Below are 17,489 nucleotides of genomic sequence, written 5' to 3' on the forward strand. Positions count from 1 at the left end.
TCAATTCAACAATGCAAGGGTGACATAACGTACCGAAATGTTTGCAGATGCACTGATGACCCCGTGGGGCCATGTTGTGTATTACACAGGGCCCTTTGGAGGGGGGAGCTCGGTGTTCAAAGTAATCCATGCAGCAAAATTGTTGGATGCACTCATTTGCTATTCCTAGATTTTAACCCCCAGTGTGACGGTGTGAGTTCAGAGAGCTGATTGCATATTTGGTGAAAATGGATTTAGTTTTGATTGATTCTTGCCTAGCAGTACTGACTTTGTAGAATAAACGCTTAGAGGATGATCCCACCAAGATAGAATAATCTGATATTTACATCCACTGACCTTTCAATCTACAGTTTTTTGGTGTGAGGTTATTGCAACAACAAATCTTTATTGGTCAAATGTCCAGGAAAGTACAACAATCATGACTAATGTTAAGCACAGCCAGGGAAAATGCAAATGAGTTCGATTAAATACCATAACTGTAAATGCAAAAGGAGGCTATGGCTACTACTTACGTATTTAACATATCTTCACAGACACTTGCTTTTTGAGACGGTATAAACGTCAGACTTTTGAACTGACGTTAAATCCGTCTTTACTTTAGCAATCCTGCAGCTGGATCTTATATTGGTAAAATATGCTTTCCTTTAAATGAAAAACAAAATTGTTTAAATTAAATTGTCTATATTCAAAAATGTTCAACATTAAACAGATCTGATCTGAAACTAAAATAATGTGAAAAAAAGCAGTGGAGTAAAACTACACATAAAGTTTGAGGATTTTGAAGGCGCTCAGCTGCTTCGTTCAGCACCACAACAAACATGGCGCCCAGAGGCGGCTAACTGAGAAGAGAAGCTGAGGATCCTTTTGAGTCGTTTTAATTCAGAGTGCTATCACTTCATGACGGACAACAGCTGCTTCTTCGCGATCAAGAGATGGAGCCCGCATCCTTTCCAGAAGAGCTTTCGGAGAGGAAAGTGTGTGTCGTCGGGTCGGAGCTGGTGGAAAACTACACTGTAAGCTGCATCCGGGTTCCCCGAGCCCAGCGCCCGTTAGCTTAGCTAGCTTGATGCCGCCTTCGGCTCTGTCAAAGTGACTGTGGGGTTGACGTTAATGTTGAAGAAATTGCTTGGAGCAGCGCATAAATAACATGTTAAGCTATCGTTTATTTCCCACTAGGCTAACGTATATGTCTTTATCCGCCCGAGGCTGGACTGAAATGAACGACAGAGCCGACAAGCTAACTGTCGTGCTAATTGACCTTAAGTCAAGTGTTAACGTTAATTGTTAACACTTAACATGTATTGGTCATAGACAATCGTAGACATGGTGGTGGAAGACATGGGTCGTCTCTGTGAACAAAGTATTTCATGTTATTAGTGTAAAAACGATCGCCGTAAGCTAAGCGCTGTCTCTGCAGTAACACATTACAAACAGACAAAGAGAGATGGGCAGATTTAATGTATGAATAATCATTTAAAGTCGTTTAAACACTGTCGAGAGATCAATACACATAAAGCCGTTTGAAAAATACTGACAACGGACTGGTTATTTGTTACTTGAGGCATAAGACCAGTAAATGAGCTTTAAACTGCTGAAGTGAACCTGACCTTTTGACCTTTCGATATGTAGTTATGTAGTCACTGCAAGATGCGGGTACCCGCTGGAACCTTGTGCCTCTCTTCGTCGGATGGAGCCGTCCCAGTGATGGTGTGTTCTCACATGCCTCAGACGGTGTGTTTCCTTTTGGACCTGTAATCACTGAGCGTCCTCGTCCTGCGGTTTCAGGTCTATGTCATCGAGGTGTCGGACGGGGAGCACAGATGGACAGTGAAGCACCGCTACAGCGACTTCCACGATCTCCACGAGAAGGTGAGCGACCGGAGCAGCTCTGCTTCACTGTGCTCTTGTTATACTCGTGATGTTCAGTCACAGTCTTACACAGCGCTTACGAGGAAAGGCTCCTTATCTGCACATTGATTCATAATTGAAATGTATATACTGACCATATTGTGCAATATGTCAGTAACTCGACACAATTCTTCCCCAAAACAGTTGACTAAACTTTAAAAACAGAGAATAATCAGATTGGAGAAGCTGCACCGGGATAATGTCTGGAATATTTTGCTGGTTAGCTGAACGTTTATTCCTGCTCTGTTTCCCTGCAGTTGACGGCAGAGAAGAAAGTGGACCGAGGGCTGCTTCCTCCAAAGAAGATGTTGGGGAAGAACTCCAAGAGTCTGGTGGAGCGGCGTCAGAAGGAGCTGGAGCTCTACCTGCAGACGCTCCTGCTGCAGTTCCCGCAGAGCTCGCCGACTCCGCTGGCCTCCTTCTTGCACTTTCACCTCTACGTGAGTTCACCTGAAGCTCCTCCAACCTCTGCACATGCACAGATCTCTGATTTTCAAATGCTGTGTCAGAAGCCTTTTACGACACTAAAACCAGGTTCAAAACATTTTCACTTCGAGTGTGACTCAACTCAACACGTTTGTCAAAAGTGGATAATGTGCAGAAAAGTGTTTGATATGTCAAGAGATAAAATGATTGGAGTGCGTCTCTGGGTCGATGTTTATGACAATTGTGAGATGTCAGTGACTGTGCTCCTGTGATGATGTTCATACAACAGACCATTGTTCTCTGAATCCTCTGGACTGCAGGGTTAAAACGACCCCCACCAAAATACCACTCATGTGATTTGAAATTATCAACATGTGACTTTTTGCAGATGGGTTAGAAAACTGTTGAAATCAGTCATTTATTTTCTGTCTGCTGAGCTGTAAATAAATATGAATATTTAACAAAGTAGTCAAGCTTAACCTTTTGTTGTTATGAAATGAATAAAGTCTTTGTCTTTCAGGAGATCAACGGCATCACAGCCGCGCTGGCTGAGGAGTTGTTTCATAAAGGTTAGCTTCCCCTCTGACCTCTTTCCTTTTTATATAGTGCATCTAACAGTTGGCTCCTTCAGCGGAGTGGTATGTTTCCACTTTGTAGCTTCGGAAGCTTTCTCCCTCTAGTTATTACGACAGAGATGAAGTGCAGTGAGACAGACACTTTCATTAAATCACAAGGCTGTAAATGTGGCAGATTTGTGAACGCTTCGTCTTTTATGGCTGCTAATCAAGTAGAAATGTCTTCGTTCACTACCAACTAGCGTCACTGCACATATTTAAATGTGGTATGACAAAAAATAAATGAATACAGCTCTGCTACATGTCATTTTAGACATTTATACAATGGTCATTTGCACTCGGCGGCTGATCCTAATGTTTATGTATCATCAGCTTCTGTGAATCATTTATCAAGTTATGATCAATTCTGGGTTGTTACTTTGATTGCATGACGATGTCTTATGTAACCTCAGTCTGAGTAAATTGTGTTTAGGTCCAAAATAATAACAACCCCGGTTTTTAATATCTTCCAATGAGTTTCACGCCTCTGCATGTGTGTTGCAGGCGAGCTGCTGCTGCAGGCCGGTGAGGTGTTTTCCCTCCGACCGCTGCAGCTCTACTGCGTCTCCCAGCAGCTCCGCCTGGCCAAGCCGACCTGCTGCAACGGAGATGCCAAAACCGACCTGGGGCACATCCTGGACTTCACCTGCAGGCTGCGATACCTCAAGGTCCCGCACGTCTCTCACGCCACTCAAACCCTCCATCGCTGGGCGCCGGGCTGTGTGCTCACTGTCCTCTCAGGGGTGAGCGCACGTGTCAAATGTTCTCACTGGTCGTGTCTTTGTTGGTCAGATGTCGGGAAGCAGAGGCCCGGTGGGAACCAGTAACATCCAGGAGAGCAGCCTCCCGTACGACCTGTCCGTCTTCAAAGCACTACTCCAGATCGAGGTGATGGCCTGTCCGTCGTTTAGATTCTTTCCTTACACCAGTTTATGGTCCCAGTTAGTTCTTGGTCACAGCAGATCGTGGCTCATTTAATCCGGCAGAGCCGGCTTGTATAAAGGTAGACCGCTAATATGGTAATCATATAGAGTTTTTGAGCGCCAGGAACTAGCATCAGTAGAGTAGTACACGTAAATTGCAGGAGCTGGCGGATTACAACCTGCTTCCGCTGCCTTGTTACCAGTCTATAAAAACCAAGTAAAAGCACTGGGATGATGACGGCCGCTTCTTTCCGTCTTCAGATCAGCGAGTGCAGCTCTCAGCAGATCCGAGGTCTGTCGTCTCTGAGGTCGAGTCTGGCCACTCTGAGTCTCCACCACTCCACGGAAACCATGATGGTGAGCCACCAACAAGTATTCCTCTGTCGCGCGGACGCAGCCTCTCGCACGTCGCGTTTCTAATGCAGGTGTCTTTTTTTCCCGGCCGCCCCCAGTCCATCCTGGTCCCAGAGGCGAGCGAGTTCTCTCAGTGGGAGCCTGAGGGGGCGGAGTCTGGCTGTCCGGTCACCGCCGTCATTCCCGTGTGGAGGAACCTGACCACGCTGGACATGAGCCACAACGGCATCAGCACCATCGACGGCTCAGTGGTGAGACGCGGAGTTTAAACGTTTTTTAATTATAACTCCCCACATTGTTGAGATTTAAATACAACACCACCATAGCCAAATTATTGCATTTTTCAGGTCTGAAAACAAAGCAAAACAATGATCAAGTCAAAAATATTTGTAAAACTGGAACTTTAAAATGACTCTTGAGGGTTTTCTCTGCTGTAGAAACTGATTCCAAAGGTGGAGTTTCTGGATCTGAGCCACAACCAGCTGTCCACCGTGGAAAACCTCCAGGTACGTGACAAGACGACGGAGATCACAGCTCCGTTGTCCTTCCGATCGGTCTCACCTCAAGTGGTTGAATAGCGAGGATGACGCAGTTTGATACCCCTACAGATGTGTGGCGTGTCCTCAACGTGAGCGCGTAGGTAACTGTGCTGTGTTTGCAGCACCTGTACAATCTGGTCCACGTGGATCTGTCCTACAACAGCCTGCGGGTCCTGGAAGCGGCTCACACCCGTCTGGGCAACATCAAGACTCTGAGCCTGGCCGGCAACCAGCTGGACCGACTGAGCGGCCTCAGCAAGCTGTACTCGCTGGTCAACCTGGACCTCAGCCACAACCAGCTGGCCCAGGTAGGCACGCCGGAAATTCTAAAGGGACTTGCACGAAAAATCCTTTATACTTTTTGCTTCCTTTTTTGCATTAAAAGAAAGGAAACATAAAATAAGCTAGTACTAAAAACGGAGTCGTTTTTTGTTAATCGTGCAGGTTCACAAAACCCTTGAGTTTTAAGGCTCCACTTTTGTCTTCAGCAGCCACAAAAATCAACATAATGAATAAATTGCTTGTCGGGACTTTAAATGGCCATCCTTCAGGTGTAAGTGATCACACTAGTTAGTCCTCGGCCGGCCCTCGTCTCACGCTCTGCTCGTTTTCTCCCTCTACTGTCGGTTCTTCTGCACACACTTAGTGAGGGAACAACCCAAAGACCGACGTAGCGGCTGTGAAGTATCCACAATGTCACAGGCTTGTGACTTGATTGTTTGTTTATTTCCAGTTGGAGGAGATCAGGAACATCGGATCCCTGCCGTGTCTGGAGAAACTCAACCTGTCCAGTAACCCCATGTGCATCATCCCGGACTACAGAACCAAAGTGCTGACCCAGTTTGGAGACCGCGCAGCAGAGGTACGCCACACCGTTACCATTACTTCTCCATTAGTACTTATTCAGAGTGTGGGTTTTATCTACACTCCATGAAGGTCTGGATGACAACAGTTTGTAGAGGCAGATGGGAGCAAAACGAGGTCCCGCTGTGCACGTGGGCAGCAGCAAAATAGAATCAATGCCAGTGTAACTGTGCAATATTTAGAATGGCTTAATATCAGAACTGAAACCGATCTATATTGCTTTTGTCAATGGAGGCTCTGAAGAGAGGGCGGTCACGTTTTTCTTTCGGTTCCTCGTCTGAAGATGTGTGAAATGATGCGGTCAAAACATGCTGACTACAGTCTACACTCGAGGGAAACCTTTTCTGTGGCGTCTGAATTCATTTTTGTCTTCTCCCATCACAGCGGTTCATTGCCTTATCCTCCTAATGTGGGTATTTCAGCTGTAGTTTTATACACTGTCAATAAATATAAATGACCTCAACACATCCTACTATCCTTCTAACATTACTGTCCTTACAAGCACCTCCGCTACTAGGATCTGATCTACTTTGAGCTGTATGTCACCAATATACTGCTGCTGCTTTTTACTTCAGCTATTGCTATTACACTGTACATTGTCTGTGTGTTTTATAAATTCTTTCTCCTCAGGTTTGTCTGGACGGTGCGGTGACCTCTGAGAAGGAGCTGGACACGGTGGAAGTGTTGAAAGCAATTCAGAAAGCCAAAGAAGTCAAAGACCGAATGAGCAGCAGCGACAAGAAGGTAAGATCCTCCATCCTCCCGTTCAAGAGTCTCCAGTCAAGTGATCAGAGACCAATGAGAGCTACAGCAGCACTACCTGTGTGAGCTCCACCTGTGTAGTTAATCTGGTTTGTTTGTTTAATTGTACACTCACCGGCCACTTTATTAGGTACACCTGTCCAACTGCTCGTTAACACTTAATTTCTAAGCAGCCAATCACATGGCGGCAACTCAGTGCATTTAGGCATGTAGACATTGTCAAGACAATCTCCTGCAGTTCAAGCCGAGCATCAGTATGGGGAAGAAAGGTGATTTGAGTGACTTTGAACGTGGCATGATTGTTGGTGCCAGAAGGGCTGGTCTGAGTATTTCAGAAACTGCTAATCTACTGGGATTTTCACGCACAACCATCTCTAGGGTTTACAGAGAATGGTCCGAAAAAGAAAAAACATCCAGTGAGCGGCAGTTCTGTGGGCGGAAATGCCTTGTTGATGCCAGAGGTCAGAGGAGAATGGCCAGACTGGTTCGAGCTGATAGAAGGGCAACAGTGACTCAAATAACCACCCGTTACAACCAAGGTGGGCATCAGAGCATCTCTGAACGCACAGTACGTCAAACTTTGAGGCAGATGGGCTACAGCAGCAGAAGACCACACCGGGTGCCACTCCTTTCAGCTAAGAACAGGAAACTGAGGCTACAATTTGCACAAGCTCATCGAAATTGGACAATAGAAGATTGGAAAAACGTTGCCTGGTCTGATGAGTCTCGATTTCTGCTGCGACATTCGGATGGTAGGGTCAGAATTTGGCGTCTACAACATGAAAGCATGGATCCATCCTGCCTTGTATCAACGGTTCAGGCTGGTGGTGGTGGTGTCATGGTGTGGGGAATATTTTCTTAGCACTCTTTGGGCCCCTTGGTACCAATTGAGCATCGTTGCAACGCCACAGCCTACCTGAGTATTGTTGCTGACCATGTCCATCCCTTTATGACCACAATGTACCCAACTTCTGATGGCTACTTTCAGCAGGATAAAGCGCCATGTCATAAAGCTGGAATCATCTCAGACTGGTTTCTTGAACATGACAATGAGTTCGCTGTACTCAAATGGCCTCCACAATCACCAGATCTCAATCCAATAGAGCATCTTTGGGATGTGGTGGAACGAGAGATTCGCATCATGGATGTGCGGCCGACAAATCTGCGGCAACTGTGTGATGCCATCATGTCAATATGGACCAAACTCCCTGAGGAATGCTTCCAGCACCTTGTTGAATCTATGCCACGAAGAATTGAGGCAGTTCTGAAGGCAAAAGGGGTTCCAACCCGTTACTAGCATGGGGTACCTAATAAAGTGGCCGGTGAGTGTAAGTCTTCAGTGTAAATTTGTCTCTAGTGTGACAGTATTTATTTGGTTGCATTTTGCCGATGTGAAGTTTCCTCTTTCAGAAGAGTCCTGTAAGTTTTCTGTTTGTTGGTATTTGTCTAAGTCGACTTCCTCGATTGATTATTATTCATATCTTTTTATTTTGAGTATTCTCTATTTTTTAACCAAAGAAAAAGTCACAACGGGTGGGGAAAGTTAATAGTTTATTTTAAACATTCTTAAACACAACCTCATTAATAAACAGGGCCGACTGTCTCGGGCTAAAATCAATCAATAAGCCGTCGCTGTTGTCTCTGCTGCTGATGCCGATCGGCGGGTCACATGATGTGATCTGATCGACTCTGAAGGCTTCCGTCTTTGTCCTTTCGTCAGATCAGTGAGGAGACCAAGCTGTCCGCTGCTGCTGCACCTCCTCACCTCTCCCCTCCCCCCTCCTCTTCCTCCCGCTGCTCCTCTGCTGATGCTGATGCTGCTCCTGCGGTGGTCTCCTCTTCCTCCTCCTCCTCTTCTTCTTCATGCCTGGCCCAGCAGCCTGCCTGCCCCAGCCAAGGTAATCATGTATGTATCAGGCTGTGCAGAGCTGAGGGAGGGGGGCGGGGTACCAACGAGTATTTTTTTTATGCTCTTTGACTGGAAAGTAAAACGGCCGATTCACAGCCAGCTCAAGTTGTGATTATTATTATCATTATCAATCAATCTGCCGGCTTCACTTTCAGCGCTGACTGATTTTGACAGTTGACAGCAAATGGATGTTATGGATCACAGCAGAATAACTCACTGACTTCACTAATGTTTGCCTGTATGTTGTGTGACACCTTGTTGATTCGCACTGATTTTCGATGTTGTGATTTGTCTTTGTTCAATCACTGTGTAGCCCCGCCTATAAAGCATTCCCTGCTTTATGGGCTGCTTGAATGTAGTCTACTGAATGAACATCACGCTGTATTAAAGATGACTTAAAACCAGAGATTGAGACCATAAACTCATGTTTACAATGTTTACTGAGGGAATAAATCAAGAGGTAAAAGTACTTTTTTTTTTCACCAGAGGAGTCGCGCCCTGCTGGTTGTCTTTGCTTCACCTTCTTAGACCCAGAACAAAAATAAATGTCATATATTCATAACTCAAGCGCTGTCCTCTCCTCACTCGGCGTTTTGGTTTCCTCTTCCAGAGGTGACGAGCGGAGAAGAACAAGACAACACCCTTCCCCGCGGCGTCCTCCCTCCTGGGGACGCTGCTCCTCCCCCCGCGAGCATTAACAATAAAACACGTCGTCTCCTGCCCGCTGCCGCCGCCGCCCAGGTGAGACACACCTGAAACACCAGTGAAGACAGAGCAGCTTGTTACCGTGACAACCAGTGGGATTATCAGTTAGAGGCAGGTTTTTTTTTTTATGTAGTTATGTGACGATGAATAAACTAGGAATTAGGAGTGTGACAGTTTATCATTGAACAACATGTATTGATACAAAAATGTAAATAAATTAGATGTATATTTATTGTTGCTTTGTGTCTTTTTTTCGTCAACAGGTACAACAAGCTGCTGTCAGTCTGTCTGAGCAAACCCTCTGTGGAGCTCCTACATGTGTAACTGCGACCACTACTACCAACCACTTTTGGTCAGTATCAAATATAATCATTTGAATTACTGATATTGATATATCTTGTGTTCCAGTGATCGACGATTTTTAAAATCTGTCAGACTTTTCGGAAGTTTAGAGTCACATCGTGTTGAGTATTGACAACATCTTACAACAGAAAGTGTTCAAAAGATAAAGAGAGAGCAGCATGGTGGTGGTATTGGTAAGGGTGGGGGCCTGATGTAGTTCTGGAGGTGTCCAGTAGGAGCTGCTGCTGCTCCTCCCAGATCTAATGTACTGGTTTTTTTTTTCTTTTTAATTAAAGTTTGTTGACCTACAAAAGATTAACAATCAAGAACCATTGAACATGATGTAGTGCGATTAAATGTTTCATATTTTAATTTGTTTAAATGATCTAAACATTGTGTAAACTATAAAACAATCTCCATCGCTGTCTTTCTCCCCCAGCTGTGTCTGCTGCTCTTCCTCTCCAAAACCACCTGAAACCAGGTGCTCCTCCTGCAGCGCTGCCTCGTTTCCTCTGCTTCCTTCTCACCTGCTCTTCCTCTCCTCCTCCAACAAAGACTTCATCACCCAGCTCTCCCTCCGCCTCAGCGCCACCCTGAAGGAGCAGAAGAGGGAGACGGAGGATGAAGAAGAGGAGGAGGAGAGGGACGAGGAGAGGCAGGACGAGAAAGAAAATGGGTCTGAATCCAGAGAGGTTCAGTCCAATGTGGAGGACACTGAGGTGGAAAGTCCAAGGTGAATGTCTCATTAGCATTTATAGGAACAGGCACACAAAACGGGTCACTCTGTTTTAGACGGGGTAAAAAGGTGCTGTTTTAAATGATCCTTCTGGTATTTTGACCAAAGTATGTTACATTTCATTAAGACCCCAAGGAACCATATCAACTTGTGGTAAAACGGGCACACGATGGGTCCTTTTGACGATCCCTGTGATCCTGACGTCCAATAAGATCCACACAGTTTGTTTCTGAGATGATGATGTGACAAATACCGGTTTGGCGCTTTTCTTAACATTGACCTGTGTTTTTCCAGTCCAGGCTCCGTGGACGGATACTTCGAGATGGGTCTGAATGACTCCGTGGAGGAGTCAGTCTGCTCCTCTTCCTCCACGTCTCTCGCCCTTCCTCCCGCGGAGGAGCCCGGGGCCCACCGGGGGGATCTGTGTGGCGAGGAGGAGGCAGGGCAGGTCACCAGGGTTTTGTGGTGCTACTGTCTTCAGGTGAAGAAGGAGGTGGAGCATAAGGAGGTGTGCCTGGTGCTGACTGACCGGCTGTTGGGCCTCTTGTACCTGTCAGCTGACTTCACACAGACCAATCAGGACACAGGTAAACATATTTTATTTTTATTTTTTTTATATGTGAACTGAATATCTTCGGACAGTACAAACAAGCGATGTCGAGATTGCTCCAGAGTCACAACAATTTATTATTATTATTTTTTTAATCTTTTGAGCGATCTGTTCTCTGCTCCTCAGACCAGGAGCGGAGTCTTCTGGTGGAGGAGGTGCTGTCCAGCCTACAGGTGGACCTCCTGCTGCCGTACCGCCACCTCCTTCTCTCCCGCACCCCCGACCTCCCCGACTCCTGCCTCTCATTCGGCCTCCGGTCCGGTCCGACCCGCTGGTACCTCTTCTCCGAGGGGGAGGAGCTCCAGCGCACCAGGACGGAGCTGAAGGTGCTGATGCAGGTCAGAGAGCAGCTTTTTCCCCTCCTTCAGTTAAAAGAAAATCCAGTATTAAATAATTTAGCTTTCAAACGGAACTTTTGAAGTTGAAAAATATGGTTTTTTACCGTTAAAATTCAGACCGTTTGACATTTAATTCATTAAATGTATAACACGTTTGTCCAAAACCTCTGTTGTTTTTCCAGGCTGTGAAGTCTGAGCCGGAGCCCCCAGACTCCCCTTGGCTCCTCCCCCGATCGCTCCTCAGCTCCTGGGAGCTGGAGGAGAGTCGGGGAGCGCAGGGAGGCTATCCTGCCTTCCTTCTCCTCTCCTCCTCCTCTTCCTCCACCCCGGGCACCCACCCGCTCCTCTCAGAGGGGAAGGACTCCAGCCTCCCCTCCCTCCTCTTCCTTACCCACAAACACCTCTGGGTGCTGAAGATGGACTTTAGAGAGCTGGCAGAAAGAGAGAGGAGCAGCGATGCCCTTCAGCCCTCCTCCTCTTCCTCTTCCTCCGGGTGCAGGCTGGTCCGCGTTCCCCTCGGCTCCGTGGTGCTTCACCCCAGAGAGAGAGCTTCTCAGGTGTGGGATGGAACCAGCAACCCTTCCTGCCCCGACCCAAAGCACCCCCACAGGTAGAGAGGCTGCGATCAGATGTTCAGACTCTCTTGTTTTTGTTTTGTGCGTATTTTAGTGAGTGAGTGTTCACAGCGTTGAGAATTCGTTTCCTGGTTCCACTGTTTTTTCTGCGAGCTCAGTAAGAGGCGTTAGTATATTTAGTGACAGTGATATTAGATAATGTTCCTTTTTTGCTCTAAAGTACCAGGCCGATGAAAGGGATTCTCCTCCATCTTATGCTTATTATTTAGATAGTTTGCTCTTTAAATAAATATAAATATTTATCTGTACTGTAACCAGGAGGAGTCACGCGGTGGAGCTGCTGCTGGCTGGTCAGAGGCTGCTGCTGCTCTTCCCTCTGGCCCAGAACAGGAGCTCCTTCCTGGGGCTGCTGAGCCAGAGGAGAGCGTCTCTGGAGGGGCTGAAGATGGTGGCCCTGCCCCAGACCTGCAGGCCCTGTCTCCGGCAAGGTGAAGACCACAGCCGCACAGAGAAGGTTGCTTCATTCAGTTCCTGCTGGTTTCTACCGTGTGTGTGTTTGTCTTCAGGCCGGCTCGCATCCAGAGACCAGCGCTGTGGTTCCGGTTCGAGAAACTCCAACAATAGGTAGACTTCCGAAGTACTTTGTGTGGTTCCTTGGTGTGAGTCTTCTTCCTGTGCCTTCATTCAGAGCCGTGCTGATATCTGACATCTACTTAAAGGCCACGCCGTGTGTTCCAGTCTCGTATTGTACTACTTATGTACACATTATTTACCAATCTTATCTGGCCACTCATTCATTGGTGGGTCTGTGATTAGTGATATTAAACAGACCGTGAGACAATCCTTAATCATAAGAATTGGAGCGATTACATTGATTTTTATGGCCTACATTATCTTATTATTGATTAACACACATTTCAACCTTCCATTGAAAGAAGACTTAATTAAGCACTTGTTAAAGAACTCTTTAATAAGGGCTCATGAGCGATGATTCATTGCTGTTATTTTTCTCCTCCAGCCTTCAGGTGGAGGAGAATCAGCCCTCCCTTCACCTCCTCCCAGGTCTCTCCCCGGGACTGAAGCTTCTTGCCGGGCTCAGCGAAGAGCAGCTTCTGACCTACTTCCACAGATATATAGCAATGGTAGGCTGCACATCCACACACACGCACAGCGACAGAGGTTGGTTATTTTTTTCTCCCAGCTGTTGATGCTGCGTGTTCAGACTCCTCCTGTGGCGTCTTTCTTACCTTGTTTTTGTGTGTGTGTGTGTCAGTCTGAGGCGGAGGAGGTGAGACAGGTCCTCTGGCTGTCTGTGGTCCTCTACAAGTCTCCAGGGTGTGAGCTCACCTGCTGCCTGCTGCTCTCCACGGATACAATCTACTTCCTGTTGGAAGACTCCGCCTCCACACTCGATCATCACTCGGGTAAGATGAACGGACGCGATTGGTTCGGGGAACGAGGCAGAAGTGTCTCTGGAGACTTTAACTCTCTTTTTCTGCCTGATCGTCCCGCCCCTGTCCTTCAGTGTTGGACGCGATGGACTCGGGAGACCCGGACGTCAGTCTGTGCTGCTGTCTGTCCGTCGGACTGTCCGACCTGCTGTCTGTCAACGTGGGACTTTTCGACCAGTACTTCAGAGTGGTGGGCCGGTCGCCCCATCACATCGTGTGCTGTCTCAGCCGGGACAGCTACGGGACGGGCGTCTTCCTGCAGGAGCTCATGTCGTCCCTCAGTCTGCTGCAGCAGCAGCTTCCTCCTCCGGAGCCGTCGGATCAGGACTTCTACTCCCAGTTCACCGACACCAGCACCGGTAAAGCACACTGAGGGGGGTCCGGGTCCTCTCTTCGGACATCTGACCCCGCCTGATGATTTAAATGTCCATGAATATTTGTAGTAGGAATAATATACAGTGAAGGAGATAACAGAAAATATATTTGGAACATAAGGATGTTTAATATTGTTTATTTCAATAAAAATATACAGAAACAACCTGCAAATTGGAGCATCCAACAAATAAGAGAATATTTGTTCATTTTTGTTCGCCTTCGTGCCTGATTGTAGCTCGTGCGCCATTTTGTGCAAATAAAAAACAAATCTTGGATGTTTGTCCAAACACGATTTTACATTTTTGTCTCCACCTGCAGGAAAGATGCAGAACTACGAGTTGGTCCACAGCAGCAAGGTGAAGTTTATTTACCCCAGTGAGGAAGAGATGGGAGACCTGACCTTCATCGTGGCAGAGAGGAAGGCTGCAGGCAGCGCGCCATCGTCCTCCTCCTCCTCCTCCTCCTCCTCTTCCCGCTCCTTCAACGTCCTGCTGTACCTGCTCGTCTTCCAGGTGCCTGACCTTCTTCCTTTTTCATAATTTGTATTTTTTCAGGGCGTCGACATGCTTTAACTGGGGGCTCCGCTGGATGGAGGGGAAAGTTTGGCTCCTAGAACCCGAATTGCTCGTGAGCTAATACGTTTTAGAGAGAGGAAATTCGACCTTAAGTTTCCTATCGGTTTCATGGGGAATGTTGTGTTGAACAGTGAACGACACCCCGGCTTGGGTGGTGGTGTTTTCAGTGGAGACGCCGCGCCATATATAAAGGTCTTCGCTGTTCTAATCCTCTGTTTTAAACCCAGGTCCAAACGCCCTGCGGTCTTCCCGTCCACGGCAGCGCTCTCTCAGGCCCCTCCCCCTCGGGCCCCTCCCCCCCGGGCTCCGCTCCGTCTCCGGTGCTCCAGCCCAGGACTCTGATCCTGACCAGCACCGACGTGTTCCTGCTGGAGGAAGACTACGTCAGCTACCCTCTGCCGGATTTCGCCAAAGAACCACCTTCCAGGTGAGCGCAGTGGAAGCCCGGCACCCCTTTTTTGGGGGGGGGGGGGGGGTCACTTAAGGCAGAGCGCCCGCTTGCAACATTGAAACGGACTTCACAGGGAAACTGTTTCTATCTTGAGTTACGATCCAAAAGCGGTCGAGCTCGATGGCGCTTCAAACGGCCGACGCTTATCTATTTGAAAAATATAGCCGAGCCTCCATCCACAATAATAGACGTAACCATGACAACATAAAGCACCGGGCCTTTGAGTTGAGATTAGAATGATTTGCGATGTTTATACTTCAAAGCATGTATAAGCCGTGTGGTAGAAGTCCTCCTCCTCATCATGGTCTTCCTCCTGCAGGGACCGGTACCAGCTGCGCGAGGCTCGGAGGATCCGGGACCTGGACCGGGTCCTGCTGGGGTACCAGACTTACCCTCAGGCTCTCACCCTGGTCTTCGACGACCTGCCCGGCCCCGACCTGCTCTGCCACCTCACCATGGACCACTTTGCCACCGCGGGGGGGCGGGAGGAGGCCCCGCCCGGAGGGGGGGGCGGAGCCAGCAGCGGCGCGGAGGGAGAGGTCCAATGGTGCGTCTTCGTCCCGGAGGCAGAGAGCAGAGAGCGCCTCATCTCCCTCCTCGCCCGCCAGTGGGAGGCGCTGTGCAGCCGGGAGCTTCCGGTGGAGCTCACGGGGTGACGGGCTCAGCACGAGGGGGCGGGGCGCGCGCGTCATTTACACAAGGCCTCAACATGCTTCAAACCAGGTAGCTCGTACAGGAAGTAGCTGCTCAGAAAGGTCACCCCGAAAGGCGGCCCGTCGCCATAGAGACGAATGACAACTGGCGAGTCAAATTAGTATTACAATGAGTTCGTAGTGTTATAGCCTGTTATTTATGTGGCCAAGCTGAACACCGGTCTCTTGGTACCCTTATTTAAATCTGATCTTTATTTTTATTTTTTGAGTAAACATGCATTAAATGTTCATACGAAAGGAAAGTGTTTTTATCCTGTCCAAATGGGGATAACCACCCCCCCCCCCCCCCCAATCACTGCGTAAAGTGGGCGTGGCTGGTTGCTTCGGAGGAGCACTTTGTTTGAAGCACACTTGGGTCCTTTGGTTTTACTTAGTTTAAAAGGGATAATCCCACTGCTCAATGTCTGCTATTTAAAAACAAAATTTGGAGCTGAAAAAATGGGAGTTTCAAGCACAACCTCACTGTTCTTTTTTTTTCTTTTTGGAGGGCTTGACTCACGACCAGAAAGACAGACCCTAGTTGCACAGCAGGGGGCGCTGCAGTTAGAAGTTAAACTAGTTTTTAAGCAACGATACCTTCAAATTAATTTCTGGTAAATCATCTTCTTTGTCCTCTTCAGAGATGAGACGATATCCGAAGTCCAGGACGTGTTAGCCTAGCTTAGCACAAAGACTGGAAGCAAGGGGAAACTACTAGCCTATTAATCCGCTCACCAACAACTCCAAAGCTGTCTGATTTACGTGTGTTATTTATGTTAAGTTGCTCTTTTGTGTTTGCACGGCCGGATTCTGGTCACAAGAAGGTTGATTTAAGTAGCACGCACACACACACACACACACACTGCTGCTCGGCACAATCTGCTCTCTGAACATTTTACTCCTTGCACATTGTAATTAATGAAGCAGTATTATTGAACTGTATATTTAAGCTTTTTATTAATATAAGTATGTTTTGAGACCGAAGTAGATTTTGTACCGAAGTTGGGATGAAATTTCAAGAATGAACTCTTCCATCATATTTAGGATTATCATTGAGTGTTAATTTTTTATACATTTCTGGTTCATAATTTCATTGCATTTTTTGTTGTTGACAAATGGGGAGCCAGTCAATGGAGCCCCCCCCCCCACCCACACACACTCTCACCACTGTTGTTTTGGTTACATGTTTTTTTTCTTGCTCATGGGGAATGCCACTGAATTAAAGTGCAAATGAAACAATCCTTTGGTTTTGCGACAGCAGTTTGAGTTCTTGGTAGCGGTTAGATTCTGTTGAGCTGATGCAGCGACTGGACCACAGAACCAGTCTGACCATTAAGCTTCACTTCGTGTCTCTTGGTTGAGTCTCGAAAAATAGTGCATGCGTTAGCAGCCAAGTAGAAGTATGTATCCAAAAACGAGTCCAAATATGTTGGGTTGAAAAATAATGAAAGAAATTTGGGTCAAAAAATTCTTAATAAAATAATAATATGTCGGTGCAAAACATATGTCGCATAATAGTCGAATGTGCAAAGAAAAGTACAAGTTTTTGAGAAATAAAAAATGTCTGTCATAAAATATACAAAAATAAGTCATATATGCTGGGTCAAAAATGTCATGGGAAAAAAGTAAACATATATTGGGAAAAAAAATATGGGAAAAAAACTGGAAAAATTTATAAATCTCTATATGTTTCTCTGAGCTGATTTTACTAACCGAATATTTTTACATTTGTTTACCTTTGTATGGCCACCAGTATTAAAGTTCAATCGAATTTAGCACAATTCTCCAGAAAATAAAACCGCATTTAGGCCAATGTGAAACACTATGGGTTTATCATTTTGTTCCTGTAAAGATTTAAGTAATTTGGTCACAGTTTACCTGGATAAAGGGGTAATTGCGACTCATAACATCAGTGTTTTAAGTGTTGTAGAACATATAAAACATACCAAAGACAGAAGGTTCCCGTCAGCACTCCAACGCTTGGTGAGATTTTGTCGACTCGGTGTTTCTGCAGCAGGAAACGCGCTGCCAGCTTTCAACTCGTCCCACTTCCTCTATTTCCTGTCTGTCGGAGCTCATCGTTCAACTCGGCTGATTTCCTTTTTGGGGACACTTGCGCCGACCTGATACTGTACGAGGAAGTGTGATCAGCAGAACTGTGCAGCTGACCCGCGCTCGCCACCGGCTCACCTGACCGGCGAGGCCTTATGTGTCCGGCGCCAGAGATTAATGTGCCGTTAGTTTAGTTCGAGTTCATCAAGAATATGTCCTTTTAAGTTTGTGGTGAAACTCAGAAGGTCCCATTCTGTGTTTGTAGACTTTTTTTCACAGTGAAAGTTG

At 46.9% G+C, this 17,489-nt stretch overlaps 1 protein-coding gene across 4 annotated transcripts; it reads left to right on the forward strand.

Annotated features, from left to right (window-relative positions):
• The first annotated feature begins 707 nt into the window (after window positions 1–707).
• On the forward strand, window positions 708–16,388 carry nisch (nischarin). Of its 4 annotated transcripts, XM_037447808.2 has the most exons (27): window positions 708–1,013; window positions 1,786–1,869; window positions 2,166–2,348; window positions 2,855–2,903; window positions 3,453–3,616; window positions 3,741–3,836; window positions 4,133–4,228; window positions 4,324–4,476; window positions 4,663–4,731; window positions 4,887–5,072; window positions 5,498–5,626; window positions 6,259–6,372; window positions 8,111–8,288; window positions 8,910–9,040; window positions 9,268–9,356; window positions 9,786–10,079; window positions 10,377–10,669; window positions 10,819–11,030; window positions 11,213–11,640; window positions 11,924–12,093; window positions 12,172–12,229; window positions 12,624–12,747; window positions 12,879–13,029; window positions 13,131–13,415; window positions 13,750–13,943; window positions 14,234–14,433; window positions 14,777–16,388. In XM_037447808.2, the coding sequence occupies exons 1-27, from the start codon at window positions 933–935 to the stop codon at window positions 15,111–15,113; spliced, it is 4,548 nt and encodes a 1,515-aa protein (XP_037303705.2). In that variant the 5' UTR covers window positions 708–932; the 3' UTR covers window positions 15,114–16,388. The 4 variants fall into 4 exon arrangements, 3 of the variants coding, with proteins under 3 accessions (XP_037303705.2, XP_037303706.2, XP_037303707.1); XR_009956818.1 differs by lacking the exons at window positions 9,786–10,079; window positions 10,377–10,669; window positions 10,819–11,030; ... (7 more) ...; window positions 14,234–14,433; window positions 14,777–16,388 and having other exon boundaries at window positions 8,910–9,115; XM_037447809.2 differs by lacking the exons at window positions 9,268–9,356; window positions 9,786–10,079; window positions 10,377–10,669; ... (8 more) ...; window positions 14,234–14,433; window positions 14,777–16,388 and having other exon boundaries at window positions 8,111–8,296; window positions 8,910–9,042.
• The last annotated feature ends 1,101 nt before the right edge of the window (window positions 16,389–17,489 follow it).

The sequence above is a fragment of the Pungitius pungitius genome, chromosome 8, assembly GCF_949316345.1.
Source record: "Pungitius pungitius chromosome 8, fPunPun2.1, whole genome shotgun sequence".
Taxonomy (NCBI): Eukaryota; Metazoa; Chordata; class Actinopteri; order Perciformes; family Gasterosteidae; genus Pungitius; species Pungitius pungitius.

Coding starts and splice junctions, on each gene's coding strand:
- nisch (XM_037447808.2), top strand. CDS start 933: ATGGAGCCCGCATCCTTTCCAGAAGAGCTTTCGGAGAGGAAAGTGTGT. Junction 4,229..4,323: donor ACTCCACGGAAACCATGATG/GTGAGCCACCAA, acceptor GGCCGCCCCCAG/TCCATCCTGGTCCCAGAGGC. Junction 5,073..5,497: donor GCCACAACCAGCTGGCCCAG/GTAGGCACGCCG, acceptor GTTTATTTCCAG/TTGGAGGAGATCAGGAACAT.